A 20,203-nucleotide genomic window follows, 5' to 3' on the forward strand; every position below is an offset into this window, starting at 1 on the left:
ATGGAGAGCAATAGACGAATAGAAGCTATCTTGGCAACAGGAGAAAAAGTGTCACCATGATCAGAACCATAAACCTGAGTATAGCCTTTAGCAACTAAGCGGGTCTTAAGGCGACCAACCTGACCATCAGGGCCAACCTTAACTGTGTAGACCCAACGACAACCAACTGTAAATTTACCAGAGGGTAAAACAACAAGATCCCAAGTGCCATTAGAGTGTAAAGCAATCATTTCATCTACCATTGCCTGTCGCCAGCCTAGATGGGAAAGAGCCTCAGGGGTGCTCTTAGGAAGAGAAACAGAAGATATAGCAAAAACAAATGCAGAATAGGGTGAAGATAATCGATGGTAACTCAAAAAATTGTAAATGGGATGAGGATTACTAGTAGATCGATTACCTTTCCGAAGAGTAATGGGTAAGTCAATAGAAGGAGGCAGAGCCGGGGCAGGAGAAGCGGAAGGAATAGGAAGTGAGTCAACAGGTACCTCGGCCAAAGAAGGAGGAACAGCGACACGATGACTGCGATGATAAACCTGAAGTGGGTGAGAAGGCACGGCATCAGGTGGGAAGATAATGGAAAGGGGTAAGACTTCAGAAACAGGAAGAGACTCAGAGGTAGAGAAGAACGGTGAGTCCTCAAAGAAAGTGACATCAGCAGAGAGAAAGTAGCGATGAGTCTCAGAGGAATAACAACGATAACCCTTTTGAAGTCTAGAATATCCCAAGAAAATGCATTTTGTGGCTTTGGCAGAAAGTTTGTCCTATCCAGGAGTGAGAATATGAACAAAGCAAGTACAACCAAAAACACGAGGAGGAAGGAAATAAAGTGGTTGGTCAGGGAAAAGAAGAGAATGAGGAATCTGATCGTGTAATACAGATGAGGGCAAACGATTAATCAAATAACATGCTGTAAGAACAGCGTTCCCCCAAAAACGAAAATGAACATTACTATGGAGAAGGAGAGTACGAGCTGTCTCAACAAGATGTCGATTCTTACGTTCAACTACCCCATTTTGTTGAGGAGTATGAGCACAAGAAGACTGATGAAGGATCCCATGTTGGGACATAAATGAAGTAAATGGCGCAGAAAAATATTCCCTAGCATTGTCACTGCGCAACACACGAATAGAAATATTGAACTGGGTTTGGATTTCAGCATAAAATTTCTGGAAAATAGAGAATAACTCAACTCGATTTTTCATTAAAAATAACCAAGTACATCGAGAATAGTCATCAATGAAAGTGACAAAATACCGAAATCCTAAAGTAGACGCGGTCCGGTAAGGACCCCAAACATCAGTGTGGACAAGTTCAAAAGGAGACTTTGCTCAATTATTCAAATGCTTTGGGAACGAGACACGAGTATGTTTCCCAAGCTGACAGGACTCACACACAAACAACGACAAAGATGAAAAACGAGGGACCATTTTTTGGAACTTGGATAGACTAGGGTGGCCCAAGCGACTGTGGATGAGGAGGGGAGCATCAGTGGAAATGCAAACTGCAGGAGTTGAAGGCGAGGTGAGGTGATAGAGGCCTTGAGACTCACGTCCTATGCCAATCGTCTTCCCCGTACTCCGGTCCTGCAAGGTCACAAATTTATCAGAGAAAGTGATAGAACAGTTAAGAGTGCGAGTTATTTTGCTGATGGAAATAAGATTAAAAGGACACTCAGGGGCATAAAGGACAGAATGGAGAGGTAGGGAAGGGAGAGGATGAGCTAAACCAAAACCTTTAGCCATAGTTTGGGAACCATTAGCTAAAGTAACAGTAGGTAAGGCAGAGGTAGTAGTAATAGAAGAGAAAGATCCTTATTACCATATATATAATCAAAAGCATCAGAATCTAGAATCCAAGGTCCAAGAGAAGATGTGTGGGTAAGACAAGCATAAGCATTCCCAGTCTGGGCAACAAAAGCAACAGAAGCTGACTTGGAGGCCTGATAGTGAAGATAGTCATCATACTCACTGTCAGTGAGGGAAATACCCTGAGATGTGGAGGAACTAGGAGGCTGACGCGGCTAAGGATCAAATGACTGGGCCACGTGGGCAGTGCGGGGAGGCTGCCCATGTAACTGATAACACCGATCACGAGTGTGGCCAAGCTTATTGCAATAGGTGCAATGAGGACGTTGGCCTCTACCTCGGTTACCACTGCGTCCTCCTCGAGAGTTAGTTTGAGAAACTAACACGAAAGAATCTGAAGTGTTATCAGATGGCAAAGTCTGAGTGGAGGAGATACGGAGGAGGCGAGCAAACACATCATCCAAGGATGGAACGGAGGAAGTGCCAAGAATCTGATCGCGAACGATCTCAAGATCTGGACGAAGGCCAATAAGCGTAAGAACCATGAAGAACTTGTCAATTGTGGGCATGGTGTCATTCTTCGTTTGTTCTTTCTTGCATCATTGCCTGTTTCTTTTTGTCTCCATTTTGCATCTTCACACCGTCTACCTGTTAGTCCAGTTTCTATCATCTCTATTCACTTCACTTCTGTTTTCCCTTGTGTGATGATGATGCGCTCTCGTCCCAGAGCTACCAGTCAGGTTTGTCACACCCTTCGTTCCGCCTGTAGGCTTTGATCCAAGATTCTTAGGTTGAAGGGGTCGGTCAAGATTGGAGGTTTGGGGTTCTTTTTGTTGGATTGTGATAGTATGGAATTCGGCCACAAAAAAAAAAAAAAAAAAAAAAAAAGGAAAAAGGAAAAAATAAAATAAAATAAAATAAAAATGAAAAAAAGGAAAAATTGTGCTTGTTTGGTATTCGTTGATATACTTGGGATCATCAGAGGTGGTTTTGGGTTTGAGAGATTTCTTTTTCCTTTAAGAGTCGGATGAGAGCATTGTACGATCCTTCTCACCATGGATCTGGGCGACACATTGGGAGTGAGGTTTGGGTTTCCTTGGCATTAGGCCCTTGGATCATTGTCTACATCACAATTCCCATCATATAGTGACTTGCTTTGATTTGGCGTTCTTAGGATGAGTTGTTCGTCGTTGTCACATATTGCTATATTTGTATCCCAGTTGGTTTCTCCATTTTCTTCTACACCCATTCATCATTCATCTTATCCCTTTTCGTCTGCTTCTATCCTCGTCGATCGTCGTTTCACTTCATGAACGATGAGTTCTTTGGTGCGTATCACCTATTGTTTATTTTTTATTTGGATGCAGGGTTGAGTCACTTTGCTCACATGGTTCTGCGATATTTGACATTGCGCACACAGGGGTTTGGCATTATCTATTGGGAGATTTGGGCCTTTGTTTCCCATCGTTTCATTCACCTTTTACCCCTGGCCTACATTACGGTCTGAGTCGTAAGACCACCCTAAGGCCATGAGATCTCGTGTTTGCTTCGATGCGGTTCATTCGGACGGCTTCGTCTACTGATTGAGTATGGGATGTTGACAGGTCTCCATTACTTCGGGGGATATCGAGGGTCACATATTGTCTTTCCATTCAGTTTACTTGCCTCAGGTCCGTGATCAGAGATAGATGATACAGAGACTTGGGACCGTTGAGGGCACCTTTGCCTGATGTTTTGACACGTTTATACTAGAGCATGCCCCCATCCTTGCATGCTGGCTTTGGGTCTTTATACAAGTACGCAGGCATTCCGTTTCGCCTAGCAATGTTATGGACATCAAAGTTTGAGTAAGCCCCGCATTCAGCTCAGTTTCTTCATATAGCAGAGTGCTTCTGGGGTATGACCCGAGATCAGATTCACGGTATTCATCGACCCAGCAGGGGTGCATACCCCATTCATTGTCTTGTTCGTTAGTTCAAATGAGTGGGTCTTCAGTGATGTATTCCAGAGTTTTCATTAAGATATATGAGTTTCAGATGTACACACTGGGGCATATCCCCTATCAGTTTTTATGGATATTGGATGTTGTGGATTAGAGTGGAGGGTTTTTTCCTTAGAAATGGATGATTGTGATATTTTCAGCTCTCTGACTTTAACCATATGTGCGGTTATGGGATTCTAACATGATATTGATATCTTAGACTGGGGCATAACTCCTTCCTTTCACCCTTGGTCACATTTGTGAGTTTGTCCTATAGGGGCATACCCCCTTCTTTCCATTTGTTAGTGGTGATTGTGATTTCTTGCTTGTCATTTATCGGCATTTTCTGGTGTTACACCAGGGCATACCCCTTTCCTTTGTCATGATGAAGGTGTTTGATTTCTGGCTTCTTCGAGTCATTTGTTGGCAGTCCCTGGACGTCATACTGGGGCATATCCCTTTGTTATCAAGGTTAGTATATCAACGGTTGCATCTTGAGTCCCCCTATTTTGCTCTGAGTTTTGTTTTAAGGCATCCCCTGTCTGTCTAGGTGTTTTGAGCCTTAGTAATGGCATCCCTACCCCCTTTTAGTTCAGTGGTTCCTCGGCATCGTGCCCGAGTTCGATCCCCTATTCCACCATTTTTCGGTACTCGCCCGGACCCTTTTCCGATACTCGCCCGGATTTCACACTTTTTTCGGTACTCACCCGGATTTCACACTTTTCCGGTACTCGCCCGGATTCCACCCTTTTCCGGTACTCGCCCGGACCCTTCTCCGGTACTCGCCCGGACTTCACCATTTTCCGGTACTCGCCTGGACCCTTCTCCGGTACTCGCCCGGATTCCACCATTTTCCGGTACTCGCCCTGATTTCACACTTTTTCTGTACTCGCCCGGATTCCACCCTTTTCCGGTACTCGCCCGGATTCCACCCTTTTCCGGTACTCGCCTGGACCCTTCTCCGGTACTCGCCCGGACCCTTCTCCGGTACTCGCCCGGACCCTTCTCTGGTACTCGCCCGGACCCTTCTCCGGTACTCGCCCGGATTTCACCATTTTCCGGTACTCTCCCGGACCCTTCTCCGGTACTCGCCCGGATTCCACCATTTTCCGGTACTCTCCCGGACCCTTCTCCGGTACTCGCCCGAACCCTTCTCCGGTACTCGCCCGGATTTCACACTTTTCCGGTACTCACCCGAACCCTTCTCCGGTACTTGCCCGGATTCCACCCTTTTCCAGTACTCGCCCAAACCCTTCTCCGGTACTCGCCCGGATTCCACCATTTTCCAGTACTCTCCCAGACCCTTCTCTGGTACTCGCCCGGACCCTTCTCCGGTACTCGCCCGGATTTCACACTTTTCCGGTACTCGCCCGGACCCTTCTCCGGTACTTGCCCGGATTCCACCCTTTTCCGGTACTCGCCCGGATTCCACCATTTTCCGGTACTCTCCCGGACCCTTCTCCGGTACTCGCCCGGATTTCACACTTTTCCGGTGCTTGCCAGGATTCCACCATTTTTCAGTACCCGTCCGGACCCTTTTCCGGTACTCGCCCGGATTTCACACTTTCCCGGTACTTGCTCGGATTCCACCATTTTCCGGTATTCACCCGAACCCTTCTCCGGTACTTGCCCGGATCAAATCCCTAATCTTTCCTGGCATCGTGATCAGGTCTCCTTTTAACTTTCTCTGGCATCGTGCCTAGATCCCATAGTCCATTCGATCAACATGACTTATTTCCCTTAGCCTTCTTTATTGTTGGGTGGGGACAAAATTGTTGGTCATTTGGGTTCTTCACTAGAGTTCATTTCACTGTTGCATTACATGCACTTCGCACTCACAATTCACTCGTTCATTCACTCTACTGAAGAGGGGCATATTTGTAGACCCTCAATTTTGTCCCTCGACACTGGCATTTATCCTTCGGGTGTCACATCCACCCATCGTTCGCATATGACACCACTAGGGCCCCTTTTGAGCTTAGTTGGTGTCCGAGCCTCGTGTGGGTTTGTCTGTGGTCCATTGTGGTGCATATGTGGTTCATTTTGGTGGGTCACCATGGCCATTTTCCTAGTCGTTCACATCACACTATAGGAAGGAAGTGGGGTCATCCCGATGTTTTAGCTTGTTGGAGTTTATAGGGGCATGTTGAGGTTCGGAGCACTCGGGCTTGTTTTGATCGTATCTCCCTCATCCAAACTCGGAATCAAGAACCGTTTCTTTTTATGGATTCCTTATTCTTTCAGGAACATTCTGTAAAATTTTCAAAATTTTTTGCAACCGGTCGGCTGGTTGGCAGCCGGTTCAGCCGGTTCATCGAGTCAGCCGGTGTAGAACACTGATTTTTGGTAATTGTTTTGATCATATCTCCCTCTTCCAAACTTGGAATCACACACCGTTTATTTTTATGGATTCCTTACTCTACTAGGAACATTCTGTCAAATTTTCAGAATTTTTTTCCATTGGTTCGACCAGTTGGCATCCGGTTCGGCCGGTTCAGCCGGTTCATTGAGTCAACTGAGGTAAAACACTAATTCTAGTAATTTTGAGGCCCAAATCCTACATGGCTCAGGCCCGTAAGCTCCAGATCGGTTTTGGGCAATGTTGTGGGTCCATTTTGGGCCTTGGTTTGGGTTCCTTGCAGCCCACCACGAATCCATATGGATTCTTGGTGGTGAAGCAAGCTGAAAACTGAAGGAGTGAGCTGGCCTCGTAAGTTTAAGAGAAGGAATGAGGGGTGTGGTTCCCATGCTGATGAAGGGGATTTCGGTGCTGAAGGGGAAGGAATCCAGGAGGCTCAAATGCTAAGAGGGGTATGAGTATAAAAGGTGAGAGGATAGGAGAGCAAAGGGAGGAGGGGACATTTTGGAGAGGGGAAATTTTGCTGGTGAGAAAAACAAAAGGTCAGTAGCATCTTCTGAGTTGAGAGCGTGGGGGAAAGCTTCAGCACTGTGGTTTTTTTTTTGAAGAGGAGAGTGACAGCATCTCAGTTTTGGAAGTCATCATCTGCATACACAGATCATATTTGGTGGAAATTCTGAGGTAAGCATGCTGAATTTTCTTTACTTACAGTTTATCTTCCTCGTCTTCATATGCTTTTTCTCCTTCCTCATCATCTTTTCTTCCCTTTGATATGAAGATTGTATTGTTTGGGTGTGGATAATAAAGGCCACACATGATTTTTGTTGATTGGTTATTAATCATTTAGGAACTTTCTGACCGAATTTGGGATTTTTTATCAACCGGCTGAACCGGTTGGGAACCGGTTCAGCACCATAGCTGGCAGCCTCTGTCAGCCATGAGGAACACCTGCCTTTCTTTGTCTGGTTCTCACTCATCCGGGCTCGGAATTGAGAACCGTTTCTTTTATTTGCTTCCTTAATCACTTAGGAACTTTCTGACCGAATTTGGGATTTTTTATCAACCGGCTGAACCGGTTGGGAACCAGTTCAACTGGGTCAGCACCATAGCTGACAGCTTCTGTCAGCCATGAGGAACACCTGTCTTTCTTTGTCTGGTTCTCACTCATCCGGGCTCGGAATTGAGAACCGTTTCTTTTGTTTGCTTCCTTAATCACTTAGGAACTTTCTGACCGAATTTGGGATTTTTTACCAACCGGCTGAACCGGTTCAGCACCATAGCTGGCAGCCTCTGTCAGCCATGAGGAACACCTGCCTTTCTTTGTCTGGTTCTCACTCATCCGAGCTCGGAATTGAGAACCGTTTCTTTTGTTTGCTTCCTTAATCACTTAGGAACTTTCTGACCGAATTTGGGATTTTTTATCAACTGGCTAAACCGGTTGGGAACAGGTTCAACCGGTTCAGCACCATAGCTGGCAGCTTCTGTCAGCCATGAGGAACACTTGCCTTTCTTTGTCTAGTTCTCACTCATCCGGGCTCGGAATTGAGAACTGTTTCTTTTGTTTGCTTCCTTAATCACTTAGGAACTTTCTGACTGAATTTGGGATTTTTTATCAACCGGCTGAACTGGTTGGGAACCGGTTCAACCGATTCAGCACCATAGCTGGCTGCCTCTGTCAGCCATGAGGAACACCTGCCTTTCTTTGTCTAGTTCTCACTCATCCGGGCTCGGGATTGAGTGTCGTTTCTTTTGTTTGAATCCTCACTCATTTAGGAGTTTTCTAGAAAAATTTGGGAATTCTTCTCAATAGGTTGTACCAGTTGAGAACTAGTTCAACCTGTTCTGCTGGAGGACTTTAGGTAGCCCTCGATTTTGGCATTTTTCGAACCCTTATCCATGGGGGCTCAAACCCATTTGCTATAAGGCACTTGTGAGCCATCTTGAAGGTTTAAGTCAGTGTTTGATTTCAGTTAGTATGGGCAATTTGGAAGTTATGGGTGGTGTAGTCTAGATGAGTCTAGTTCGATTTGTATGACATTTGGGGAGTCCCTTACCTCATTTCAACCAGCTATCTTCCTTTTTGGCACAAGCTTTGATGCTTGATTTTGAATACATGTTGCGTGACTGACTCACCCTCTGCTGCAACGCTTGGCTAGGGACCACAGGTACACATCGTTGGCTTTGGTTGTTGAATTCATATGCATGCATGGTGCTTAATCTTGAATGTTTGTTATGTGTTTATCTGTGTTTGGCTGACCTTTTATGCAGCGCTTGGCTAGGGACCACAGGTACGCACCCATTGTTTTGTTTGGTTGAATTCATATGCATGCCAAATACCAATTAGGATTGTGAGATTCATGACATCTATTTAGCCTAGGGTTTCATTTGACCTTTGACTCATGCTCTCACATACCCAATTCATTAGTAGAGACCGAGTTTCGAGCCTAGAGGGGTGCTACCTCGCATGAGGTACCTTCCCAACGGGTAACCTGATCCCCGGACCCAGAATCTAGTTTTCGTAGACCGCTTTTTCCATACTGGGGTCATTAGGGGTTTTTGTTCTTACTTAATTTTCCCCATTTTAAAAACAAAAATAAAAAGTAAGTGGCGACTCCAAACAACACCGTTCCTCAACGGGGGCGGGTTTTTCAAAACTGGAAAACACCAACTTTTTCATTTCTTTCTTTTCTTTTAAAAGCGAGTCGCGTCGGTCTGGTGGATCGGGTGAGGGTCCACAGGAACGAAATATGTTTGGATCGAAGAGAGCCCTAATACGGCTTCAGATCACGGCTAAAAGAAGAAAAACCGAGGATCCGCGGCTGTGAGAGACCAAATAGTAAAGAAAAACAAATGTGGCACCACTGGAAGGGTAGAAGAACACTTCCTAAGACACGTGCAGGGCTCGGGGTGGAGAGGAAGTCACTAGAGGTCGCCGGAAAGGCTGTTTTGAGGGCTGGCGAGACAAAAAAAAACCCCAAAAAATGCACTTGCAAGGCTCAGATGGCATAAGCACAAACGGAGGGTGGCTAGACGGCGTCAGGCGAGGCTGGAGGTGGAAGTGCGTGGCCGGAAAATGCTCCACGCGCCCTCACGCACCGGCGCGTGAGGTTTAGGCCGCCAGAGAAGAAACACGCGTGGGCGGCGCATGGCTGAGAATCTCCCTCCGGTCCTGTGAGAAAACTTGAAGATCTCTTCCTTGTGCACCTGATGGTATGGTCGATGTCGGAAAAGGACTTCGCCGGAAAAAGGTCGCCAAAAAAGTCGCCGGCGGTGAGGGTTTTCTGACAGCGATACGGTTGATCGAAAAGCTTTAGGAGATGGGAAAGGTGGTCACTGAAAGATTTCCCAGAATGGATTCACGGATAAATCGGAAATAATTAGGATTTTTTTTTTTTTTCTTCCTAGACTCTAATACCATGTGAAAAGAGAGAAAAGAGAGAATCCCTAATTTTTGTTATTGAAAAACTATTAATAATACACATTGGACTTGGGTATATATATATATGTTAGTGGGACCCACAATACAATAAGGAAAGAAAATGAAAAGGAAAAGTAAATAACCTAAATAACTGTACACTATCTAACAAGTTTTATAATGGAAAATACAAAAGAAAGTCAAATATAATTAAAATTAGGAAGAAACTTACATATTTTTAAATTATCTAATCTTTATATAGAAGACTTAAATAAGTAAAATCAGTTTAAAGTAGGATATAAAAATAATTTATTGATATTAAATTTATTTTTTATTTTCCTTCACTTTTTCATTTTTTTTTTTTACTTTTCCTTTCTATTTTCTTTCCCTTGTATTTTCCCTAAAACTTTCCCATAACCAAACATGCCCTAAATGAAAATCAAAAAATAGCAATCATATATATTCTCAGCTGATGCTATGTTTAACTTCTAATTCCAATGAATCTATGATGACATGTTGTATATGGATAGGCACATACCGTACCATCCTTTTTACCAAATTTGCATCCCCTTACATTTTATTCTCCTGAACTTTGTCCTAATGCTTCTACTGAATCACCCATGGTTGCCAATTGTGTCACTCCCAAAATCCCCACTCTCTACGCTCCTTCTCAATAATGTCTCTTGTATGAGAAATGCCCAAAAATATCCTGTGATACTAAACAGCTCTGTTAACAACGGTGGCAATGGTGCTGACAGGCACCAATTGTTCAGACAAAACCACCTTTTTGTTAACTTGATATACGAACTCCCTCATCTCGCTTCAAGTTTCATTTGATCTTCTCTTGTGAATATTCTTCTTTTTTCTCTAACCGCTCTTTTTCTATCTTTCTACTATTCATGGGTTAGGTTGTTTGGCAGCAACACTTCAAAAGTTCATGTGAAGGTTAAAAGGAACATTTGAAAGTTGGCTGTAGTATTCAATGCAAGAGCTCAGAGAAACTGGCTGTAGGATTTGAAAATAAATGGGAAATCTCTATAATAAGGCAAAACCACAAGGGAGGGAAGCACAAGTTTCCCCAAAGCACATAAAATCAAAGATATCATACATGTCTATGATCTAAACATTTATCATTTATGTTTTGCTTTAGTAAGACCACGTGAGATTCCAACTTCCAAGTTGATTTGGTATTTCTGTTAGAGAACATAATCTAATATGAATGTACCCAAAAATCTCTTTGAAAAAGAAGAAAATAGGATCTCAAACTGTCATACCTCCTGCTTTAACAATGTCAACAAGATCATCCTGCAGAATGACAGGAATTGAACGAGGAATAGCCCCAACACCCAAAACCTGCACGCTTTCTTGGATCTTAATTTCCTGATAATCATGGCGTATTATACTGTCCTCTACAAGCTGAAAGTTTGTTCCAGCACACTTCTGTTATCACAGATGACAGAGAAGTTATCAAACTCCAATACACAAATATGCAAAAGAAGCTGAAATACGATCAAAAGAGCCCCTAGCTTAGATGTGAACGATATCAAGGTAAAAGATGCAGATAAATATTACGACTTCTCCAGGAAAAGTATTGAATCACCAAACTCTTATATTCCTCAACATAACCTACCTAGGATAACGATGTTAGCTACAGATTACATGAATACTCAAACAGTTCAATGTAAAAACAAAAAACAATGAGTGCATATAACCACATAAGAGTGTTTGGGTAACTACTATCCGATTTGTCTATGTTAGCTTAAAACTTTTGAAAACATATAAGAGAGAAATAAAAACAGTGATATAAAATGATGAGAGTAAAGAACAAACCTGGGAGGGGCAAGATGATGGGAGTAGTATGGCATTTCTAGTTTCCAGCTCAGGATAAACTTTGAAGCTATAAACAAATATTATCAACACAATTGATGATCAGGTGAAAATCTTATGCAGTAAACAACTTGAATGGAACATTACATCTCCTAGAAACTATATAACAAGAACTTTTTTATCATATTCACATAGAATGAATTCAAAACAAAAGAATGTTAAGCCTAATGAAATTTTGAAAAGAAGAATGTTAAGCCCAATGAAATTTTGAAAATTTTACAAGAAAAATTTAGGATTGAATTTGAATGCATAAGTAGAGATTACAATACCATGGCTTGTGAAAGTAGCAAAGTTGGAATTTTTTGAGATACAAAAAAATGATTCAAGTTGGAATTAAATTACTTGAAATCTGGACTCTAAGTTGATGCTAATTTCAAGGTTTAATCCTACAAACAATCCAGGATGCTGAATGTCCAATTCTACTAGTGTTAAGCAACCAGCTTCTATCTCTAAGGAATCAAGCTTTATTAGGGAAGTGATTTTGAAAGGTATCCTAAGGAAAGTTTTGTCCTTTTGCATCAGATTATTTTGAATATATATGGAACGTCAATAATATAGTTAGATGGTCATAGTGTTGCCCCTAGAAGGCCATTGCACTTATTCTCTAGGTTTTTTCTACACACACTCACTTTGTGGTGGATGATGGGACCAAAATTCGTTTTTGGGAAGATTTGGAATGGGGAGATCAACCTTTGTGTTCACAATTTCCAAGACTTTCTAGAGTCACCATAACTAGAAACCTATCCATTTCGGTCATCTTGGGTAATGGCATCTCTTTGTCTTGGAAACTTATTTTCTATCAAAACCTAACTGATTTGAAGATTGAGAATCCTGAAAGACTAATGACTTCACTCTTCCATGTACATTTGTCTCCATTTGTTCCAAATGCGAAAGCTTTGGTACCTTCTTCTTCAGGAGTATTCTCAGTAAAATCTTTTTTATTAGCCTTGTTCAATTTATGAAATTCAGTTCCTTTCCACCCAGCAAAATTTTTGTGGAAATCAAGAGTCTCTTCTAAGATCATGGCCTTTGCTTGGTTAGTGGCACATAAAAAGGTACATACCAATGACATGCTACAATTAAGAAGGTCATTCAAAGCCCTTAGTCTTGATTGGTGCATCATATGTAAGGGGAGTGCAGAGATGATAATCATCTCTATGTGGACTTGTTTCAAATCTATTTTTCCTTTTAGGCCTACTGTACTGACGTGTTTAAACCACTTCCATACAATGTCATTCAACTTAGTTGGCTCTTGATATGTACACCTTAGATTAGGCCTACAGGGTACGGATCCTAGATGAGCTTCTGGAGATGTTATACTTGTATAGTCTTTTTTTGTTCCTTTTGTATAGTTCTCCTTGTAAAGCGGAGGTTTTATTGGGTCTTTTGATCAGGTTTGTATCTCATGGGGAGGATTTCTCATCCTTCTCATGTTTTCTTCACATTAATTAATACATCTATTGTTTTTTATTAAAAAAAAACGTAACCAATTTCTATCTTTCACAACATGAGTCAAGATAAGCATAAATGTTTACATCAGTGGCAATTTTTGAACAAGTGGAACTGATGTTAATTTAGTACTAAGGTGAGACCATTGTGACATTGCTAATGTTGATAGAGTCGAATTTCATGTGGCAAAAACTCCCAGATATTTTCATCCTTAGGGTTTCCCATCTTCTACCTTTATTGCCCTCAAGGATAACCATTGTTGTGGTTCCTCAATTTGTAGCAAACTTTGACACCTTCATGACCCTTCCTCTATTGTTAAAGCAAATCTTCAGAAGATGTGCCCTTGTTTTTTCCTTATACTTTTAAATGAAATCCAAAGACCTCCCCAACTCTGACGCCCTTTTCAGTTGCTCCAGTAACCAAGCAATCTCATCTCTTTCAAAGGCCAACAAGAAAGCAACACCTCAAGACCCTTCAGTGACTGAAATCTAATTTTACCCTTAGGATCCTTCAAACTTAACCTAAAAGATGTTTTCCACCTCAAAAATCTTCATTGAAACAACCATCTTCTTCAAAGTAGTCTTCAAATATAGAGTAGGAAATCTGAATTTCTCAATAGAGACTGCCATTAGAAACACTTATTGAATTGGAATTTGAGTCCAGCACATTCCGACCAACAGAAACTACCATTAGTACTAGTACTAGAGCTACCATTGAATTGGAGGGACAAGTCTAGATTTGGTTTTGGAATAGCATGAAACCAAAGGTATTTAATGGTGTCTCCCACCTCTATTCTACTACAAATATTTGGAATACATTGAATAAGATGTATTCTTTTGCTAAAAATATCTTTCATATTTATTAACTCTATCAAAATCTCATCCCTAGCCAACATGGTGATAATTCAGCTCAACAATAACACTCAAAATTAAATGATGTGTTGGAAAAATTTGATGTCTATTAGCCCTTGACTTTAGATTTAGAGATTCAAAAGTACTGTCGAGAGGAATTTCACATGGCCATATTCATCTCTAGCCTTCAAGTAGAGCTTGAACTTTTGTGCTCAAAGATACTTTCCAATGAAAAAGAACCCACTATTGGAGAAGCCTTTGCTAGTGTTTGGTGAGTCATCTAAATCCACTTACACTTGACAAATCTAATACATCAACCCTTATAGATCATGTTGGTCATTCAACTCCTCCACATGAAGGTCATGGTAGATGTGGAAGTCATGGGAGCTGTGGAGGTCATACAACCCATTATGGCCAAAGAGGTTATGGCACCAAGTAACATACTCATTGTGGTCAAAACAATGATACCATGGACTTTTGTTAGGAGCTTCATAGTACTCCAACATGGGTTGATCATGCTACCATTAAAAGAAGATACCTACCACCACTGTTGAGGGGCAAGTTACACTTTCAAAATCAGAATATGATTTTTTGTCAAGCATTCTACTCTATCATCTATCAAAATTAGTTGTGGCTCCTTCTAATCCAAAGGCAAAGGATTAGGCAATTGCAAATGCAATGAGTTGACTTGGCTGCATAGCTTTAAAAGGTGCAAGGCACAAAACAAGGCGTGTGCCTGAGTGTAGTGATACACTACTTATGATGCATATCAATTTTATAAAATATCATATAAAATTCAATCTAATCAACAAAGAATTTAACATTCCAAATATTTAAAAGAAGCAATTAACAAAAAAGTAATGAAATTATTTAAATTTCAATATACAGTTAAAATTTCAAGAATTAGAGTGTTTTAAAAATGAAAAGTAAAGTAGACTAGACTAGGTGTGCCTCTTCAACAAGGCGCATGCCTCAAGACTAGTTGTGCCTTGAGCCTAGGGGCGCTTTAAGCATGCCTTTCACAACTGTGCTTAGTTGAAAAGCTTTTTACAAGAATTGGCATACCTATATTAGATCCAACTCCTCATCATTGCAACTATCAAGCAACTATCCATATTGCTAGCAACCTCATTTTTCATGAAAAGATAAAGCACATAGAAGTATATTTTATTCCATTTACTCCAAAGTAGAGTCAAATGACATTGTCGCTCCATTTGTATCAGGAAAGAACCAAATGTCTAACATCTTCACCAAAGCCTTTCCAAAAGAAGTCCTTCACTCTATATGTAACAAGTGGGAAATTGCTAAAATACACTCTCCAACTTGAGGAGAGTGTCAAGATTCATTCAAATGGGATAGAAAATATGAGATGAATTCTCTTCTTTTCAAAACTAACATATATAAAATAGAAAACTTGCAACCAAGTCAAACTAAATGACCCACTAGAACATTAATTTGTATTATGATTTTTCTAGTGTATTTAAATATCCCAAAACTTGATGAAATGCAACAAAAAATTCCTAAATTTGTTAAGATCCCATGCCAATGAAGAACTGCAATAGATTTTTACTCAATCAAGCTTTATGTCAGAAAAACTTTAAAAGAAGTTAAGATTAATGTTTTAAAAGCACATTGAAAATAAGAATTAGTCTAGATAAAAACTGTTTCAGAATTGCTAAGTATTCTCTAAAATATTTCAACTAAAACTTCAAAATGCTTCAACATTTCAAAAATATCAACCAAATTATTCCCCACTCATGACATAAAAATTTCAGGTTATCTTGCTGAAATATGGCATCATAGTTTTAGTATTTTCTTAGAGATAAGAGTCACCACACAAGGACTGCATACTTGCATAGGGGGATCTAAAAACGGTGGCTGTCCAATTCGTTTGTTACATACAATAACTTCTAGAAACTTAGAAATGCTCATGATTTGAACCCAGCCTCAAATACTAATGTTTGTAATCAATTTATTCAACCGATATAGATGATCTACTGTGATTAGATTTCATATTGTTCAAAAGTGGTTGTCATATCATGTGAAATACTTGTCAGGATTTGTTATTTTTTACTTTTTTTGAATAGTTGAATAGGTTGACTGATCCCTAATTTGTACGAGGTAAAATAAGAGATAATTTATGTATTTTATTTACAGGTTGTGATAGAGAAGTTTCCAATTTTTTATCAGCACTAAACCTATGCTAAAAGTATAAATAAACCGAATAAAATAATTGCCAATTTCTCCAAAATCGCTAGAAGAAAGTTTAAACTGTCATGTGCTTGTATGGTCTAAGACTTCACCCATAAATCTTCTTCTATATCCTCAACCATGTTAGATCCACAAGCAAGTGAATCCCCGAACTCTATGCAACAAAAAGCAAAACAACATAAAACTAAATCACAAAAAACAATTGCATAACCTTGAGATCTTGACCCAAAAATTTTAAGCTTGATTATGGTCATAGCGCACCAAAAACGGTAATTCAAGTTCAACAACATATATTTCCAACCATCAAGGACAAAGCCTTAGGAGAAAAATATGGAAATATAAAATTTAAAAGAGCATTCAATGTAGCTAATGTTGTGTCATAATTAGACGTATCAAACAATGCAGAGTTGTATTAAAAAATATGAAAAAATACATCAAAATATTGGCCGAGAGCCATCCATTCATATCCCAAAATACAATATTAACTCTATGTAGTGGTATTTGTTAATATTTAAAACCATGTCCAATATCATGGGTCCAAGTCCGAATCAATTATTTTTCAAATGCTTTTAAATTTTATCCATGTTATATATAAAAGGTTCCCAAATGAAGATGAGTCCATATTGGGTCCAGGTCAATGTCATATACATGCAAGATAAATATGTACCATAAAGTTTATTTTGAAAAATTTAGGATACAATGCTGAATGCTATTTTTTAGCATTGACAATAATTTCTATAACAGAGAAATGCTAATGCTAAAATAACAAAGTTTTAGAGCATAAACTCTATAACAGACTTTTAGAGCATCTCTAATGCTCAATGCCAAAATAGCAATGTCAAAGCTATTTTTTAGCATTGGCAATTACTCTCTAATGAAAATGCTAAAATAAAAGTGCCAAATATTAGCACATCACTCCAATGCATAATGCTAAATGTGATTATACTGTCATTTTGGCATATTAAATGGCAATGCCAAAAGCAATTTCAAAATTGGCACCAAAAATGGCATAGCCATTTTAGCACATAATATAGCATTGCCCATTAGAGCAAGGATAATAAAGGCAAATGCTATATTTCAAGAAGAGTATGCCCTTTTAGCATCCTATTGAAGATGCTCTTAAACAACCTTAAAAACTAAGGCTTTCATTAAATTTCTCCAATAGCAAAGATGCTTCTCCAATGCACACTCAAACAACGTTTTGACACTCCTTAGCCATTACCAGCATTTTATCAATTCACAAAATTTCATTTAAAGTGATTGCATTGGATAAGTTCATGACATCTAGTGTTACTATTACGATACTACACTTGACTCACTGTTCCTTGCTTAATTCAACCAATCATAATGTTGCTGAATATTGACTTGATGAGAAATTGAAACAAATGTTATCTAGAGTTTAGACTGTGACTCGATTGTCAACAACACAAGCCAAAGCTATTCATGGACATCTCAAATCATTTACAGCATACCTTTGCAAGGTGCACAAGACTCTAATCTAACAAAGCAGTCCATACTACCAACTCATAATTATGCCACTCTAGCAGGAAAATTAGATGCTAAAATATTCAATAGGAGAAATAAACACACTGTAGCAATACTATTGATAACAACCAACTTGGCAATACTCTAGACAACAACTTACATGTGCTTGCATTTCCGGCACTCATATTTCCTCTCCCCTTCAATCATCTTGATCCCTCCAGATCGAATTACTGTCCCCTTCAGGGTAAGAAGAATTCCATGATGCTTCACTCTCACTCTTCCAATGCTGGGAAAAGTCTCTATACACATTGAAATAGAAACACAAGCAATTGTCTTCAATACAAGAGAGGTGAATAAAATTAAGCTATGCTTGGATCTAATTAAGTACCAGAAAAAGGAGAGAAACAAGAAGGAATCCCAAATTCACTTATTTAGTTTGCTCTACAAATTTGAAGAAAAGTGAACTATGTAAAAAATTATATCTGTGTAAAAAGAGGAATATTTTGAGACTAATAGAAGAAAAATTTTATTGAGCTCAAAATTTTTTTTTTTTTTTCACTTCTTCTTTATACATCCCCAACTAAAACTTATTTTTATTTCTTTTCACTTTTTCTTTATACATCTTCCGATTATTCATAATCTATTTAAAATGGGAATACAATTTGAAAGCATTGGAAGAAAATTTTATTAAGCTCAAACTTATTTTTATTTTTATTTGCTTTTTTACTTTTTCTTGATATATCTTCAAACTTTTCACCATCTATGTAAAAGGAGAATAAAATTTAAGAATGTCAAAAGAAAAAAATTTATTGAAATCAACTTTTATCCCACTTTTCTTCTTAAATCTTCAAATTCTTCATTATCAATGTAGAAGGGAATAAAATTTGAGAATTGTACAAGAAAACTTTACTGAATTTATTTTTATTTTTCTCCCACTTTTTTTATTCATCTTCAAATTCCTCATTATCTAGGCAAAAGAGAATGAAAATTAATATTTTATAGAACTCAAATTATTTTCATTTTTTTCTACTTTTTCTTTATACAATTTCAAATGCCTTATTGTATGGAATGTAATTTGAGAAGGATTATTCAGTTGATTTTTTTCCCTTCACTTTTCTTCCCTTCTTCATTCTCCACATTCATGCCTTCAATTTACATTGAAACGGTGCCTTAAAAATACAAAAATAAAATTTAAAAGGATCAAAGTGAAATAGCAATGGAAGGATGAAGAGGTGCAAACCAGGGAATTCAAGGGGAGAACCGGAGATATTAATCCGAACATGCACAGATTCCTTTACACTAGCATTCACCCAACCAAATTCTTCCAATATGGCTCTCTATATGCATATACACATGAAAGATTGATCAATTGAAGACGTTTACACTGAGAATGAGGACTATATAAAGAGAGAGGGAGAGAGGGAGAGAGGAGAGAGGAGAGAGGAGAGAGGATTCACCTGAGCCAGGAATGCTGCGGAGTCGAATAGTCGGAGGTATTGTAGAGGTTGGGAGAAGAGAAGGTGAGCGCGTGGAGGATCATCATTCATAAGTTCTGCAAATCTGAATGAGAATAGAGAAGTAATGAGAAATGAGAAATGAGAAATGAGAGAGAGAGGAGAGATTTTGTGTGTGTTTGTGAGAGTGTTAATTAAATGGGAATATGGATACTGGATATGGAGAGGGTAATGAAGGAGAGAATCGCGGGCGAGGATAATGGAGCGGAGGTCACTGGAGTGGTGGCGAAGCAGAAAGACTGCCAAGGCTTTCAACGACTCGGGGTCGTCTACTTCTGTTGAGGCCATCGCTCATCTTTTTGGGGCCGTGGGCGGGAACAACGCGCTTTATACCCAGACAGGGAACTGCCGAGCTTTAATTCCTTTTTGAAGTCCTTTGGCTCTTTCTTTTTCAATTCGAGCCCTTGTCCATCTAGAAACTGGTGAAAATTTTTAGTACTAGAGACGGGTTTTGTACCTTCTTTTATACGTAGACGCCAACACTCCGATCCTTTGTGAAGCCTTGTTAGTCGCAAGTCAAAGAGGGGGAGGAATTTCGGAGCAATATTTTCAAAGTCAGGCTCCATTTGAAAGGAAAAGTTCTCAATGATAGGATGCTTAAATCATAATTGAAACTAGGATGACAATGAGACAAGTTTTTTTAAGTATATATCTCACCTTTAATAAGACAAATTTGAAATTTAAGTAAACAAATTTGATCGCGATTTTAGATTTTTTTAGATTTTTTTTCTTAAATTCAAGATAGGTTCAAGTCAAGTTTAGGTATTGTCTTGCCTCACCTTACCCCATCCACCCTAATTATATAAAAAAATTATTTTAATTTAATTTTTATTTTCTTGTTTTTAATATATATGATAATAATAATAATAATAAAATACTATTCAATAAAATAAGTTGTAAAAAATTGTAATATTTTAATTATTTATAAAATATATTCATGTTAATATAAATTTAAAAAATTAATAATTTTTTTTAAAATTAAAATTTTTCAAAAATAAAAGTTAAGCAGAACAGGATGGGACAAGACGAGACGATGTTGGTGCACTGTCCAAAAGGAGATGCCCGTCTAAATCCCAAGAGCTAGATGGATCAATTCCCATGTCCTTTCGTTTAGACCACTCAAGACGTAGATGAATAAGTCTCCTGCACAAAAGAATGTTCATACTCCCTCGAAGCTTAAGCCAGAGAGTTACAAGTAAAGAGCTTTCTTAAGAAAGAAAGCAGCATACCTTTCTTGGATTGTGCA

General features: G+C 39.3%; 1 protein-coding gene across 2 annotated transcripts in view; it reads right to left on the reverse strand.

Moving 5' to 3' along the window:
• Nucleotides 1-19,389, reverse strand: part of LOC100243188 (probable DNA helicase MCM9) — an 87,072-nt gene extending 67,683 nt beyond the window's left edge. For both annotated transcript variants that reach the window (XM_002263702.4, XM_019225089.2), the window contains exons 1-6: nucleotides 19,112-19,389; nucleotides 18,901-19,003; nucleotides 18,684-18,780; nucleotides 17,604-17,742; nucleotides 11,391-11,457; nucleotides 10,835-11,000 (exon numbers count right to left, since the gene is read on the reverse strand). In XM_002263702.4, the coding sequence (XP_002263738.2) occupies nucleotides 10,835-11,000; nucleotides 11,391-11,457; nucleotides 17,604-17,742; nucleotides 18,684-18,780; nucleotides 18,901-19,003; nucleotides 19,112-19,245 (706 nt within the window). In that variant the 5' untranslated portion in view covers nucleotides 19,246-19,389. The remainder of the gene's footprint in view (nucleotides 1-10,834; nucleotides 11,001-11,390; nucleotides 11,458-17,603; nucleotides 17,743-18,683; nucleotides 18,781-18,900; nucleotides 19,004-19,111) is intronic.
• Nucleotides 19,390-20,203: the final 814 nt, after the last annotated feature.

Source organism: Vitis vinifera, chromosome 2 (genome assembly GCF_030704535.1).
Source record: "Vitis vinifera cultivar Pinot Noir 40024 chromosome 2, ASM3070453v1".
NCBI lineage: Eukaryota > Viridiplantae > Streptophyta > Magnoliopsida > Vitales > Vitaceae > Vitis > Vitis vinifera.